Consider the following 17,167-nt stretch of genomic DNA (forward strand, 5'->3'; position numbering starts at 1 on the left):
GACTACCTGTGAGCAACAAATGGAAGATGAGCTTGTATTCACTATCCCGGCTCTGAACGAACATCTATTTGAGTGAGCTATCAGAGGGCTGCTGTGGTATCTATGAAAACATTAGAGCAGCAAAGGTTGACATCTTCAGAAATGGGGAGAGAATTGAGAAGAGAGAAAATATTCCAGATTTTGGGTGAGGACTGATAGCAATTGGCTGCAGGATTAGTGGGAAGCATGCAGTGGCTTCCATGTAATGTTTTTGTTTTGCAGTCAAAATGAAAATGCAAGTAATGAGCACATTCCCACATAGTTCTGTTCCTAACTATTCATATTGCTGCCTTTAATTGCAAAAGTTCCTTTTTTTTAAGCATTGAGGGTGGAGGTTCCCTTGGCTGTGAATATTAATTTATTTAAAATAGTGACTCTATAGGGAAGTGTGTGTGAAGAGTTCCTTTACTTAAAATCTTCCCGACAATCATCTGCCGAGACACTGGAGAAAATGTCAAGCAGCTGACTAGTGTAGTTTTAATACATCAATAGAGAGTTGCACACTCGTTGCATTTGACAGATGGCAACAGAGTAAGAAACTTGGTTCCAGCATTAAAAACAATTTTATACAGTAAATATTTCTTATTGAAGGCCACAAGACTACAAGTGGATGTCTGAGAAATTACTTATTTCCTAGACTTTTTTCTAATTTGTTAAAGTCCCCAGTGCCTAACTTTGTTCATAGCACTCTAAATTTCTATCATTAGGTCAGATCTTGCATTTCCAATTTCAATAGCTTGATTTTCCTTAAAACCCCAGTAGCTGTCTTACAGTCTAGGCCTGGACTATACTTGGGTGGGGTTTGAGGGGGACGGTGTGTGCGTGTGTACTTTTCTGCAGTTAGGGATTGGCTGCATGATTCAATTCAACCTTCAAAGGTGTCCACCTCTGATTATGATTATAAAGATTGTGTTCAAGTCCCACTCCAGAGCTTTGAGCTAGGCAGATACTTCTGTGCAATACTAAGGGATTGCTATATTGTTGGATGACAGATTTATATGTGACATCTGCTCTTTCAGGTGAATATAAAAGATCCCATGGCACTATTCAAAAAGTAAGAGAGTTCTTGTGTCCTGGCCATGATTTATCCCTCAGCCAATATCATTTAAAAAAAAACTGTTAACGGTCATTGTCTCATTTCTGTTTTTGGGATCTTACTGTGCACAAACCAGCTGCCAACAGTGGCTACACTTCAAAAGTACTTAATTGGCTGTAAAGCACTTTGGGATATTGAGTTCATATTTTGTTTTACAGTGCCTCTATGAAGCGCTTTGGGATGTTTTATTACGTTAAAGGTGCTATATAAATACAAGTTGCTGAGGCGGTGAAAAGCATTTGAAAGCTTTTTTCTTCACTGACATTTTTAAGTCTAGCTCAGCCTAGTTTGGCAAGAGTCAGACACATATGTCCATTATTGGTTTTATTACAGTCTTTTTATAAAGTTGTGATGGATTTTTAAAATATTTTTGAGTCATGAATGTTCCCAGCTTCTGAAAACAGCCTGACTGCTCTCCTGACAAGAGCTTATTGATCCATGTTGCATCAAGACCAAGCTTTGAGATATAGTCTTCTTTGACGATGAGACTTAGCAGAAGGCTTATGTGTCACACAATCACAAATGAGTTGTGGTTTTCTTGCGGGTGAGAGATTTATCCCATCACGTTGCTGACCAGGATGTTTTTTTTTCTAACCCTTGTAGGTTTCAATTGGGATGGAGTTTTTATATAATCCAAGAAAATCAGTTCAGCTTTAATATTCACTGTAAATACCTAATTTTTATTTCCACTGTTCTCGTGCAAAATAAAGGTGTAATAAATTTTTGTTGCTGACTTTGCAGAGTGGAGGAACCCATATAGCAGCTGTATGTATTTCTTGTTTCTGTCTCTCAAACTAGATCTGTTTACATATGTAACATTTAAAGTACATATTTTTATTTTTGCTGCAGTTGTGTAGCAAGGGCTGAGGAGATGGCTACGGTGGAAGCACTGTCTGAAAGCACAGAGGTGGTGGATATGGAGGATGCATCCTCTCCATTTTATGTTGAGAAGCACACATGGGATGGACTGAGAGAGATTATCCACAGCAGCAGGAAGTACCCTGGCATTATCATTAACAAAGCACCTCATGATTTCCAGTTCATTCCAAAAAACGATGAGTCTGGGCACCATTCCCACCGTGTCTATTACTTGGGTAAGTATTGTGTTGTAATAGAATGCTGAGTTATGCAGTAAGCGAGAATTAAAAGTCATGCTCAAACTATGCACCTTGATTACTGTATCCGGTTCTGGTCACCAAGATATAAAGGAGTCATGGAGTCATAAAGCGATACAGCACCGAAACAGGCCCTTTGGCCCACTGAATCCGTGCTGACCATCAACTACCCATTTATACTAATCCTACATTAATCCCATTTTCCCTCTCTCATTCCCACCTTCCCTCAATTCTCCTACCACCTACCTACACTAGGGGCAATTTTTTTTTTAAACAATGGCCAATTTACCTATCAACCCACAAGTCTTTGGCACGTGGGAGGAAACCGGAGCACACGGAGGAAACCCAAGTGGTCACAGGGAGAACTTGCAAACTCCACACACAGTACCCAGAACTGAACCCGGGTAGCTGGAGCTGTGAGGCTGTGGTGCTGGCCACTGTGCTGCCCCAATTCCTGGAGGCAGTTCAGAGAAGAGCCATAAGGCTGATTCCTAGCATCAGATAATTAATTTATGCGGAAAGGCGTGAGAAAAATTGACTTTTTATCTTTCTGAAGGAGGTGATTTTGGTATTGACTTTTAGGGGTAGAATGATGGGATGCAAGTCTCATTTGGATTGTAAGAATCTCAAGTAAGATGAGCTTGAAGTGGTTTCATTCATATTTCCAGTGGCTTATGATTCTCCTAGACTAAATAGGGGAAAAAGTGTCCATAATTTCAGACAAAGTAGGAATTAGTCAGTGCATGGACCTGGCCTCTTTGCATGTGCGCATGGAAGCAGAACCTGTGATCAGAGCATGTTAAAATTTTCAGATGAACACCATATTGCTGCAGTAATATTACAATATGCTCTTGTGTTACAAATCCTCTCCCAAGAACTAGCTAAGTTGAGTTGATGAGCATCCAGTGCAGTAAAGATGTGTTGTTAAAGGAAATGCGTGGATAAATACACTGCAGGTCAGGTTGAGAAAACTGTTTGCTGCGGTGACCTGGAGCTGGAAGGCAGCATGATTGGAAAGTTTATTTTTGTTTAGAATCCAGGGACGAAGGAATTATATGTGAAAAGACTGGAAAATCTGTGATTGTCCTCCTTGGAGCAGTGAAGGTTAATGGGAGATTTAAGTGTTCAATATTGTGAACGATTAGGAAAGAAGTAGTGAGAAGTTGTTTCCACTGGCAGAAGGGTCAGTAGCCAGAGGAAATAGATATAAAGTAATTGGCAAAAAAAAACTAGAAGGGAGATGGGAAAAATTTATTCAGCACATTGTGATCTGGAATGCACTGGCTAAGAGAATGGTGAAAGCAAATTCAGTAGCAACATTTAGAATAGAATTGAATATATACTTGAAAAGGAAAAATTTGTAGGGCTATAGGGAAAGACCACGGGAATGGGACAAATTGGATAGCACTTTCAAAGAGCCCAAATGGGCAAGATGGACTGAATTAAAGCATGCTTAAGGCATGGCAGGACAGCTCGGCTGCGTGGAATGCCCATCCTATGACGTGGGGAGTCGTGGACGCTTCACGTGGCCTGGATGATCACGTACATAGGAACATATGAATTAGCTGAAGTAGGCCATTTGGCCCCTCGATAAGATTATGGCTGACCTGTTTCTGTCTCGAACTCCACACTCCCATCTACCCCCGATAACCTTAGATTCTTGTTAGGCAAGGGAATCAATCTACCTCCGCCTTAAAAATGTTCAATGACCCTGCCTCCACCACCTTCTGAGGCAGAGTTCCAAAGCCGCACACCTCAGTAGAAATTTCGCCTCATATCTGTCCTAATAAGGCGTACCCTAATTTTTAAACAGTGCCCCCGACTTCTGGACTCTCCCACAAGAGGAAACATCCTTTCTACATCCACCTTGTCAAGACCGTTCAGGATCTTATATACTTCAATCAAGGCTGCCCTCACTCTTCTAAACTCCAGTGAAAATAAGCCAGTCTGTCCAACCTTTCATCATAAGACAACCTGCTCAGTCCAGGTATCCAGTAAACTTCCTCTGAACCGCCTCCAACGCATTCACATCCTTCCTTAAATAAGGACACCAAAACTGCACACAGTAGTCGAGATGTCTCACCAATGCCCTGTATAACTGAAGCATCACATCCTTGCTTTTATTTTCAATCTCTCTCGTAATCACATGTTCAACTATCAACAATAAAGGATATAACTCTATTAACCTTGTTTATGACGCGCTGTACCTGCATACTAACTTTTTGTGACTCATGCACTAGAACACCTAGCTCCCTCTGCACGTCGGAATTCTGTAGCTGTTCTCCGTTTAAGTAATACTCTGCTTTTTTTATTCTTTCTGCCAAAGTGAACAACTTCACAATTTCCCACATTATACTCCATCTGCCAGATTTTTGCCCACTCGCTCAACCGATCTATATCGGTCTGCAATCTCCTTATGTCCTCTTCACAACATACTTTCCTACCTATCTTTGTGTCATTTGTAAATTTAGTTACCATGCCATTGCTCCCTTCATCTAAGTCATTGATATAAATTGTAAAAAGTTGAGGCTCCAGCACAAACCCCTGCAGACTCCACTTGTCACATCCTGTCAATCAGAAAAGGACCCATTTATGCATACTCTCTGTTTGCTGCAAGCCAGCCAATCTTTTATCCATACTAATATGTTGCCCCTCTACACCGTGAACTACTTTGGTAGCTACCTCCTACTTTGCGCAATAAACTTGTATGTGGCACCTTATCAAATGCCTTCTGGAAATCCAAGTACAGTATGTCATCAGGCCCCCCTTCATCCACAGCGCATGTTTCTCCTTCAAAGAACTCCAATAAATCGGTTAAACATGATTTCCCTTTCACAAAACCATGCTGACTATTCCCGATTACTTTGAGCTTTTCTAAGTGCCTAGCTCTAGCCTCCTTAATGATTTGATTCTAATACCTTTCCCACGACAGACATCAAGTTAACTGGCTTAAAGTTGTCTGTTTTCTGTCTCTTCCCCACCACCCCCTCCCCCTTCTTGAATAGAGGGGTTATATTTGCTACTTTCCAGTCTGATGGAACCTTTCCAGAATGTAGGAAGTGTTTCCAGCTGCAAAAACTTGAGCATTTTGGAACTCAAGCGGAGGTTGGAGTCACCGGTGCATCTGCGAAGTTGCAAACTACATGGATAGTGCATTTAACGAAGTGGTGACCTTGCAGATTAAGAGTGTGCAGAGAGGGAATGGGTAACCGCTAGGCAGTCTAGAAAGATCAGGCAGGGAGTGCAGGAGTCCTGAGTCTATCTCACTCACTCACTAACCAGTTTTCCGTTTTGGATACTAGTGATAATTGTATCTCATAGGAACGTAGCAAGAGCCAAGTTTGTGGCATCGCAAGTGGCTCTGCTGCGCAGGTGGGGTGAAGAAGAGTTGAAAGGCAATAGTGTTAGGGGAACAGACAGGCATTTCTGTGGCCATAGACATGGTATGGTATGTTGCTTCCCTGGTGCCAGGGTCAAGGATGTCACAAAATGGCTGCAGGGCATTCTTTCAGCAGAGGGTGAACAGCTAGAAGTAGTGGTCCAGACTGGCACCAACGGCATAGGTAGAAAGAGGGATGAGGTCCTGAAAGCAGAATTTAGGGCGCTAGGAAAGAGATTGAAAAGCAGGACATCTAAGGCAGTAATCTCAGGATTACTCGCAGCACCACGTGCTAGTGAGTATAGAAATAGGAAAATTGAGCGAATTCACACGTGGCTGGAAAAATGGTGTAGGAGGGAGGGCTTTAGATTCCTGGGGCATTGGGTCTGCAAAATGGACTGGTTACACCTTAAAGGAATGGGACTAATATCCTCATGGGGAGATTCACTAGTGCTGTTGGGGGGGTTTAAACTACCTTGTCAGGGTGTTGGGAACCTGTGAGAGAATTCAGATAGGAGAAAAACAAAGCTGGTTATGCAAAGTAGAAAAGGAAAAGGAGGTGGGGTCGTGCTGATAAGTGAGAAAAGATCTTCGAACAGGATGTAGAATCTGTTTGTGTGGAGCTAAGAAACAGCAAGGGGCAACAATTATTGGTAGGGGTGATTTGCAGGCCAGCAAACAGTAGTGGTAATATAGGGCATGGTATAAATCAGGAAGTTAGAAGTGCATGTAGCAAGAGCAATGCTGTAATCATGGGTGATATTAATCTACATACAGACTGGATAAATCTAATGAACACCAATGCTGTGGAAGAATAATTCCTGGAATGTGTCAGATGGTTTTCTGGAGTAATATGTTGAACCAACTAGGGAACAGGCTCTTTTGGATCTAGTATTACGCAATGAGAAAGGGCTGATCTGGTAAAAGAACCTTCAGGAAAAAGTGATCATAGTTTCAAAAAACATATGTTCCTTTAAGGCAAAAGAACCCAATAGGAAAAGCGAGTCAGCCATGGCTAAAAAGGAAGTTAAAAATAGTATTAGATCAAAGGGGGAGGCTTATAAAGTTCCAAAAAAAGTCATAAGCCGGAGGATTGGAAGAATTTTGGAATCCAGCAAAGAAGGACCAAGAAAGTGATGAAAGAAAATATGACTGTAAAGCAAGAAATATAAATACTGATTGTAAAAGCTTCAGTGGTATGTAAAAAGGAAAAGAATAGCAAAGATAAATGTGGATCCATTACAGGCAGAGACAGGAGAATTTATAATGGGAAATAGAGAAATGGCAGAGAAGCTAAATAATTACTTTCTGTCTTCAAGGAGGAAGATTCAAGAAGTCTCCCTGAAATTATTGAGATCCAAGGGTCTAGTGAGAATGAGGAACTGAAAGAAACTCGGATCAGTAAAAAAAAAAGTAGTATTGAAGAAAATAATGGGACTTAAATTTGACAAATTCCAGGACACGACGATCTTCATCCTAGAGTGTTGAAAGAGATGGCTGTAGAGATAGTGGATGCATTGGTAATCATCAAAATTCTATAAATTCTGCAATGGTGCCTGCAGATTGGAAGGTTGCAAATGTAACCCACTGTTTAAGAAAGGAGGGAGAGAGAAAATGGGGAACTACAGACCTGTTAGCCTGACGTCGGTAGTAGGGAAAATACTAGAATCTATTATAAAGGATGTGATTACTGGACACTGAGAAAATAATGGTCTGATTGGGCAGAGTCAGCATGGATTCATGAAGGGGAAATCATGTTTGACAAACTTGGTAGAGTGTTTTGAGGATGTTACTAGCTGAGTGGATAAGGGAGAACCAGTGGATGTGGTGTATTTGGACTTTCAGAAGGCTTTTGATAAAAGTCCCACATAGGAGGTTAGTAAGCAAATTTAAAGCCCATGGGATTGGGGGTAATATACTAGCATAGATTGAGGATTGGGTAACATACTAGCATAGATTGAGGATTGGGTAACAAGCTGAAAACAGAGTAGGAATAAATGGGTCATTCTCAGGTTGGCAGGCTGTGACCAGTGGGGTACCACAAGGTTCAGTGCTTGGGCGCAATCTATATCAATGATTTGGATGTGGGAACCAATTGTAATATTTCAAAATTTGCGGATGACACAAAACTTGGGAATGTAGGTTGTGAGGAGGATGCAAAGAGGCTTCAAGGAGAGATTTGGACAGGCTGAGTGAGTGAGCAAGAACATGGCAGATGAAATATGATGTGTATGTGTGAGGTTATCCACTAGTAGGAGGAACGAAGGTGCAGAGTATTTCTTAAATGGTGAGAAATTGGAAAGTGTTGATCTCCACAGGGATCTAGGTGTCCTTGTTCATAAGTCACTGAAAGCTAGCATGCAGGTACAGCAAATAATTAGGAAGGCAAATGGTATGTTGCCTTTATCGCAAGGGGATTTGCGTACAGGGACAAAGAAGTCTTGCTTCAATTGTATAGAGCATTGGTGAGGCCGCACCTGGAATATTGTATGCAGTTCTGGTCCCCTTGCCTGAGGAAGGATATACTTGCCATAGAGGGAGTGCAGCAGAGGTTCAGCAGATTGATTCCTGGGATGGTGGGATTGTCCTTTGAGGAGATAGGGCCTGTATTCTTTGGAGTTTAGAAGAATGAGAGGCGATCTCATAGAAACTTACAAAATTCTTAAAGGGATAGACAGGGTAGATGCAGAAAGGATGTTTCCCCTGGCTGTGGGGTCTAGGACCAGGGGATGCAATCTCAATAAAGAGAAAGACATTTAGGATCGAAATGAGGAGGAACATCGTCACTCAGAGTGGTGGAAGTTCAGTCATTGAGTAAGTTAAGACAGAGATCAATAATTACATCAAAGGCTGTGGGGATAGTGCGGGAATATGGCAGTGAAGTAGAGGATCAGCCATGATCTAGAATGGTGAAGCAGGCGCGAAGGGCTGAATGGCCTACTCCTGCTTCTATGTTCCTAAGTGCTGTATGATTCTATGAATCCAGAATGTCAATTTTGTGACCCTTGGCTGACTGGCTGAGTCAGGAGCATGCAGTGACATTGCAAGAGTCAGAAAGGAATTTTCCATGGCTTGTTGCCCATCTGTGAATCGTCCAGGTCCTGTTGTATGAATATGTAATAGAGCCTCTCTCCTATTACAGATAACCCACATAAATGGAGTAATGCACTTGCTGCAAAGTCCAATTATCCACTTCTGTGCCAGTTCAACTGAAAGCTGACTGAGGCAGTAACTGTGTAGTAGATGACTCTAATCTGGTGCCGCTCAGCAGCTATACCGAGCAGTGTGAACATATCTGGCATGATTCTGTAGCGGATTTGTTGCATTTGAAGATGAGGAACTTAATTATTTAATACATTTGGTGGAAATCATAATTCCACTTCCCTTACATAAGATGTATGTCTAATTCATCATTAAAACTGGGATATTTTTATTATTTTACAGTTTATTCTTAATTTGAAGGTATTCAAATTTTTCATTTTGAGTATTTTGAATAAATTCTGACTTTGCTTTGTTTACATTTTTAATTCAAATTATTGGCGAACGCATTGTTTTAGTGCTAAAAAATGTCACTTCATATCAGGGTAGACTGGATTATATGGTTGCTACTTATGAAATATACATTTTTCTAATTTCTTTTTGATTTTCTAAGTGTTGTCTTTAGTACTGTTCCCAGCGTTTTTGCAAAACAGGCTGCAGCTGGCCATTTAACTGACAGGACAGGCAGACCTTGCTGGAAGTTTCAGTATAAATATCTGTTTTAGTCACCAGTTGTCACAACCTGGGCCAAAGTTGTGTGATTGACTGAATCACCTGGATTGTAACATTGCTACTGATTAATACTGGGAACTGTCTTTTCTATAGGGATGCCATACGGGAGTAGAGAGAACTCGCTGTTGTACTCTGAGATCCCAAAAAAGGTCCGGAAGGATTCTCTCTTGCTGCTGTCTTGGAAACAAATGCTTGATCACTTCCAGGTGAGTATTACGTTATAGCAGAGGCCAGTGATGAGGGGGCATAGATTTAAAGTGATTGGTAGAAAAATTAGAGGGGAGAAGAGGAAAAGCTTTTTCACCCAGAGTGTGGTGCGGGTCTGGAACTCACTGCCTGAAAGGGTAGTTGAGGCAGAGACCCTCAATTCATTCAAAAGGAGCCTCGATATGTGCCTCAAGTGCCGTAATCTGCAGGGCTGCGGACCAATTGCTGGAAGTTGGGATTAGAATAGGTGGATCGTTTTTCAGCTGGCACAAACACGATAGACCAAGTGGTCTCTTTCTGTGGCCTTAAATCTTCTATGATTCTATATTCTGTAAATTCTTTTAGCTTTGGGTGGCATGATGGTATAATGTTTTAATGCTCCAGTGTCGAGTGCTGCGCAGTATTTGGGCAAGGATTTGTCGAGTGCTGTGCTGCCAATCTTTGCTATGTCCTAGGGAGGCCAACCTTTTTAATGGGAGGGAATATCAACAGCCTGGTGACCTTGCCTGTTCTCACTACTTGTTACCAAATGAGAGCAACCAAAACAATGGAGCTGTAAACCCGTGCTAAGTTTGTTTTTGTAGTTTCTCTCAGACCATACTTCCTGTCTCGGCTGAGAGAAAGAGATTGGCTGGCAACTTTATCTGTGATAGCTGTGTCTCACTGTTGTCAAGAAATGTGCACAAGCAGCCCAAGGTGAGACTGCTGGAATTTTTTTCTCTCTCTCCCATCATAGAATGGTTACAGCACAGAAGGAGACCATTCTGCCTGTCATGTCTGTGTCAGTTCTCTGCAAGTGCAAGTCACCTAGTCCCACACACTCTCCTTTTTCCCCGTAGACCTGCAAATTTTTGCCCTTCAGATAATTATCTACTTTTGAAAGCCACGATTGAATTTGCCTCCTCCAAACTCTCAGGCAGTGCATTCCAGATCCTAACTGCTCACTGCATTTAAAAAAAAAAAGTTTTTCTTGTCGACTTTGGTTCTTTTGCAGTTCACCTTACCATAAATCGGTGTCCCCTGATGTTTGACCCTTCCCCTCATGGTTTTGTGCACCTCTATCAAATCTCTTTTCAACCATCTCTTCTCCAAGGAGAGCAGCCCCAGCTTCTTTAATTTATCTGTTACTGAAGTCCTTCATCCTTGGAACCATTCTCAATCTTTTCTGCATCGTCTCTAATGCCTTCGCTTCCTTCCTAAAGTGTGGTGCCCAGAGTTGGACACAATACTCTAGTTGAGGCTGAACTAGTGTTTCATAAAGGTTTACCATAACTTCTTTGCTTTTGTACTCTCTACATCTTTTTATAAAGACTAGGATGCTTTATGCCTTATTAACTGTTTTCTCAACTTGCCCTGCCATCTTCAATGATTTGTGCATATTAAGCCCCAAAGTGTGTCTGTTCCTGCAACCACCGTGGAATTGAATCCTTTATTTTATATTGCCTCATTTTTCTCTCTCCACATTTCTCTGCAAGAAATTTCATCTGCCATGTGTCCACCCATTTTATCAGCCTGTTTAGGTCCTCAAAGTCTATCGCTATCCTCCTCTCAGTTTGCAATACTTCCAAGGCCTGTGCTTAACTCTTTCCCTCGAACACATGGGTAAAGGTGTAGCAGTGGGCCATGCACTTAAATACCATCTGATCCATACAACCATACCATTATTTTAACCGTGCTCATCTATTTTCCAAAACACGCTGAGCCAGTATTTATAAATTCAAGGCTGTAACATCAGACGCTTGTGACTGGTCTACATTACTATTACTTCATCAAAGAAGTTGATTAGCTCAAATCTTGTATTTGTGAAATGGCAACAAATCACAACTGAATGAGTAGGACCAATCTGCAACAAGCAAGCAGGAATTAAAACTGCCAATAATATTTGAGAGAGAAAAACAAACTTACAAAAAACAGGCAGTCAGCTTCAAACTGCTTTAATCAAACTGCCCCAAGTAGCTTTGACTGCATCTTATGTTCTCCAGTAAACAGCAAATTACTACTGGAAATAAGGTTTTTTAATAATAAAGACATTGAAGATTACATATTACAATTTACAATGTGGGTGAAGCACATGTTTTAGGAAGCCAGTGCGAGAAACCTGAATCTTGAGTTCATTCAGGTTCTGAGACCCGCCGCTGTTAGCTGGCAGGCAACTGCTCCAGCGCGCTCTAGTGCATCCAACACCTAGAAACTACACGCAAAGTACTTGAACAATAGCTTTAGAGAGAAAGGTCAGGCAGTTAAATCATGACTCTCCGCCCCAAGCTATATGTTGGCTGAGATTAGCCAGTTTTACAAATTTTTAGTTTTTAAATTTGAATTACAGTCTGTAATTTAAAGCAATTCCTCCTCCACCTATACCTCTTTTTAATCCCTATCATGAAAAACTTCTATTGCAGCCCTGGTTCTGTGGTACATGATACAGTATATCCTTAATAACCACTTGGCACCTAAAGGCAGAATAAAATCCTGCGCCCACCTTCATTTTATTTAACTGAAAGCATGTGAGGTGTGAGCAGTGTCTAGTTCTTTGTGCAGTTGGGACATCAGCTGTGCGGTGTAACTCAACTTAATCTAACCTATAGAAGGGACACCATGTTTTTGATTTGTAGTTGCTACATTTTAATGTCTTGATTAGAAGAGTTTGCAGTAACATCGAAATACCCATGAACACTGAGCATTTGCAATACACAACAGGCCCACCAGCATCTAATGAGGGCTGACAAAGGAGCTACACTCAAATTGCTGACCTTTTCCTTTCCCAGTTGCCAACAGATGTGTGGTGCATTTACCAAATTTGTATTTTTTACCAATCAAGTTGTATTTGACTCTGGGACTGGATCGACCCTGACCTGATGGAACTGTACAAGAGTATGCTTCTGCTTGGAAGTATGTCAGAATCCATGAGGAAAGGCTTCATGGCACTCACCTACAACCAAGAGGGGGAGAGGAAGGAAATAATTTAATTGCTTAATGTGGACTACAAAATTCTGTCCAAGGTCATCGCCAGTATGGTCAAGTCTGCTTTGGAGTTGATGAATCACCCTGGTCAGATCTGCACTGTATCCAGCAGAAAGATCTCTGATAGCGTGGCGCTATTCAGGGATATGATTGCCTATGTATAGGACAGGGGCGCGGACATCTGCCTCATCAGCTTGGACCAGGGGAAGGTCTTTGACAGTGTATCGCACACTGACCTGATGGACAATGCACTCTAAAATAGGGTTTGAGGAGGGAATCTGCAATTGGATCCAATGACTCTACGCAAACATCAATAGCACAGTTTCAATCAAATCTGGGGTCAGGCAGAGCTGTCCTCTCTCCCTTGTCTTGTTCATTTACTGTATTGAACCTTTTGCTGAGTCTGTCAGGAAGGATGTGGGCATAAGAGGCGTGACAGTCCCAGGCAGTGGAGGCACTCTGGTCAAAGCCTCCCTCTACATGGGCGATGTTGCGTCTTTTGCTCAGATCCGCAATCATTGTCATACAGCACTGAAACAGGCCCATCGTGTCTGTGCCAACCATCCAGCACCTATCTATTCTAATCCCATTTTCCAGGACTTGGCCCATCGCCTTGTATGCTATGGCGTTTCAAGTGCTCATCTCAATACTTAAATGTTCCGAGGGTTCCTGCGTCTACCACCCCTTCAGGCAGTGTGTTCCAGAATCCAACCACCCTCTGGGTGAAAAATCTTTCCTCAAATCCCCTCTAAACCTCCTGCCCCTTACATTAAATCTATGCCCCCTGGTTATTGACACCTCTGCTAAGGGAAAAAAATTCTTCCTATCTACCCTATCTATGATCCTCATAATTTTGTGTACCTCAATCAGGTCCCCCCTCAGCCTTCTATGCTCTAAGGAAAACAACCCTAGCCGATCCAGTTTCTCTTCATAGCTGAAATGCTCCAGCCCAGGCAACATCCTGGTGAATCTCCTCTGCACCCTCCAGTGCAATCATATTCTTCCTATAGTGTGGTGACCAGAATTGTACACCGTACTCCAGCTGTGGCTTAATTAGCATTTTATGCAGCTCCATCATAACCTCCCTGCTCTTCCATTCTATGCCTCAGCTAATAAAGGCAAGTATCCCATATGCCTTCCTAACCACCTTATCTACCTGTGCTGCTGTCTTCAGTGATCTGTGGCCAAGTACACCAAGGTCCCTCTGTACTTCCTAGGGTCCTACCACCCATTGTATATTCCCTTGCTGCCTTCGCCCTCCCAAAATGCATCACCTCACACTTCTCCGGATTAAATTCCATTTGCCACTGCTCTGCCCATTTTACCAGCCCATCTATATCGTCTTGTAATCTAAGGCTTTCCTCCTCATTATTTACGACACCTCCAGTTCTGTTGTCATCTACGAACTTACTAATCCTACCTCCGAGATTCACATCTAAATCACTAATGTACACTACAAACAGCAAGGGTCCCAGCACTGATCCCTGCGGTACACCACTGGTCGCAGGCTTCCAATCGCAAAAACATCCCTCGACCATCACCTGCCACTAAGCCAATTTTGGATCCAATTTGCTAAATTGCCCTGGATCCCATGGGCTCTTACCACCTTAACCAATCTCCCATGCGGGACCTTATCAAAAGCCTTACTGAAGTCCATGTAGACTACATCAGCTGCTTTACCCTCATCCACACACACTGTCACCACCTCTCAAAATTTAATCAAATATGTTAGACACAATCTCCCCCTGACAAAGCCATGCTGACTATCCTTGATTAATCCTGTCCCTCAGAATTTTTTTCCAATAGTTTCTCTACCACTGATGTTAAACTCACTGGCCTGTCATTACCTAGTTTATCCCTACTACCCTTCTTGAATAATGGTACCACATTCGCTATCCTCCAGTCCTCTGGCCAGAGTGGATTTGAAAATTTGTGTCAGAACCCCTGCTATCTCCTCCTTTGCCTCACATAACAACCTGAGATACATCTCATCTGGGCCTGAGGATTTATCCACTTTTAAGCCTGCTAAAACCACTAATACCACCTCCCTTTCAATGTTAATCTGTTCGAGTATATCACAATCCCCCTCCCTGATCTCTACACCTGCATTGTCCTTCTCCATAGTCAACACAGATGAAAAGTAATCATTTAAAATCTCACCTATGTCATCCGACTCCACACACAGATTGCCACTTTGGTCTCTAATGGGCCCTACTCTTTCCCTGGTTATTCTCTTGCCCTTGATATACCTATAAAATGCCTTGGGATTTTCCTTTATCTTGCCTGCCAGTATTTTTTCATGCCCCCTCTTCGCTTTCCTAATTACTTTAAGTACCTCCCTACACTTTCTATACTCCTCTAGTGCCTCTGCTGTTTTCAGCCCCCTGAATCTGCTATAAGCCTCTTTTTTTTTTTTTTTCTTATCCAATCCTCTCTATCCCTCGACATCCAGGGTTCCCTGGACTTGTTGGTCCTACCCTTCACCTTTACGGGAACATGTTGGCCCTGAACTCTTACTATTTCCTTTTTGAATGACTCCCACTGGTCTGATGTAAACTTTCCTACAAGTAGCTGCTCCCAGTCCACTTTGGCCAGATCCTGTTTTATCATATTGAAATCGGCCTTCCCCCATCCCCAATTCATAACTTTATTTCCGGTCCATCTGTGTCCTTTCCATAACTACATTAAATCTTAGTTATGTTCACTATACCCGAAATGCTCCCTCACTGACACTTCTACCACTTGTCCGGCTTCATTCCCTATGATTAGGTCTAGTACCGCCCCTTCTCTTATAGGACTTTCTACGTACTGACTCAAAAAGCTCTCCTGTATGCATTTTAAGAATTCCGCCCCTTTAAGCCTTTTGTACTAAGTCTATCCCAGTTAATGTTGGGAAGTTGAAATCCCCTACTATTACCCTATTTTTACACCTCTGAGATTTGCCTACATACCTGCTCCTCTATCCCTCCCTGACTGCTACAGGCCTCCAAGCACACTCCCAGCAAAGTGATTGCCTCCTTTTTGTTAAGTTCTACCCATATAGCCTCATTTGAGGAACCTTCTAAGATATGATACCTCCTTACTGCAGTAATTGACTCCTTGATCAATAGAGCAATGCTGCCCCCTCTTTTTACACCCCCTCCGTCCCCATCACACCTGAAGATTCTATATCCTGGAATATTGAGCTGCCAGTTCTGCCCTTTCCTCAACTATATCTCTGTAATAGCAATGATATTATATTCCCACGTGTTAATCAATGCCCTCAATTCATCTGCCTTACATTATTCACTTGTCTTAACAGGTCTATATTTGCTCTGTCTTCCAGACTGACTTGGTTTCTCTCCTATATTTGGCTGTGCATCACCCCCTACTGTACTTCCACTCTGTATCCCGTCCCCCTGCCAAATTCGTTTAAACCCCCGTTTCCCCCCCCCCCCCCCCCCCCCCCAACAGCACTAGCAAACCACCTTGCAAGGATGTTGGTCCTGTTCCAGTTCAAGTGCAACCCGTCCGACTTGTACAGTTCCACCTTTGCCAGAAACAGACCCAGTGATCCAGGAAACTAAAGCCCTCTCTCCTGCGCCATCTCTTCAGCCCTGCATTCATCTGCTGTATCCTCCTATTCCTATACTCACTAACACGTGACACCGGGAGTAATCCAGAGATTACAACCTTTGAGGTCCTGCCTTTTAATCTACTTAGATCTATCTTTCTATGTGAACCGTGACCTCTGACTGTTCACCCTCCCCCTTCAGAATGTCCTGCCAGCTGTCAGTTCGCAGACTGATGAGCATCTGCGACCAATTTGAACTGGCCTCAGTTGCCAAAGTAAATTGCGGCAAGAGCGAGGCCATGTTCTTTGGGAACTGGGCCGACTGATCCTTTGTCACCTTCACCATCAGGTCAGACTCCTTGAAGGTGCTGGGGATATGGTTCAGAGGAGCTGGGGTGTGCACCAAAAGCTGGAAGGAGCATAGAGCCAAGGTGAAACAGAGACTGGGCATGTGGGAGCGATGCTGCCTCTCCAGTGTGGGTAAGAACCTGGTCATCAAGTGTGAGGTGCTCTCGGTATTGCTGTATGTGGCGCAGGTCTAGCCCATACCCAACTCCTGCGCTGTGGTAGTCACCCGAGGCATCTTTCGCTTTATCTGGAGATCGAAGATGGTTTGCATGTAACGTCCTCGAGGCCCTGCAGGGATGATTCCCTGAGCAGACTGTCAAACTCATTTTGGCAGAATGCCTCATCGCCAGAACTTTCAAATAAGCACCAAGACGTAGCGTGGCTAGTGGTGAGAAGGGCCTTCCCCATCAGCTCCTTCCTGCATGCCCGGAGCCTCACCACCTCTGCACGCTGCCCTCGAGGCAGCTGCGGTGGGGAAGAGACCGTCGCCCCCCCCCCCCCCTTTCTGGAATATGCCTTTGCAAAACAAGTCTGGAAAGCGATGCAGTGGTTTTTGTTGAGGATTATCCTGAGCATCTCTGTAATGCAGGCCTCTGCTCTACGAGCTGTTCCCAGGGATAAACTTCAACTGCTGCTGGAGCACCATCAACTCTGTGGAAAACGTGCTTTAGTCTGCCCAGTGCATAGAGCTGTCAACG

General features: G+C 43.0%; 1 protein-coding gene across 5 annotated transcripts in view; it reads left to right on the forward strand.

Moving 5' to 3' along the window:
- The window catches only part of LOC137351772 (dipeptidyl peptidase 9-like), a 146,885-nt gene that overhangs the window by 38,801 nt on the left and 90,917 nt on the right, over positions 1–17,167 (forward strand). For all 5 annotated transcript variants that reach the window (XM_068016580.1, XM_068016581.1, XM_068016584.1 and 2 more), the window contains 2 exons: positions 1,985–2,229; positions 9,494–9,606. In XM_068016580.1, the coding sequence (XP_067872681.1) occupies positions 1,985–2,229; positions 9,494–9,606 (358 nt within the window). The remainder of the gene's footprint in view (positions 1–1,984; positions 2,230–9,493; positions 9,607–17,167) is intronic.

The sequence above is a fragment of the Heterodontus francisci genome, chromosome 36, assembly GCF_036365525.1.
Source record: "Heterodontus francisci isolate sHetFra1 chromosome 36, sHetFra1.hap1, whole genome shotgun sequence".
NCBI classification, from domain to species: domain Eukaryota; kingdom Metazoa; phylum Chordata; class Chondrichthyes; order Heterodontiformes; family Heterodontidae; genus Heterodontus; species Heterodontus francisci.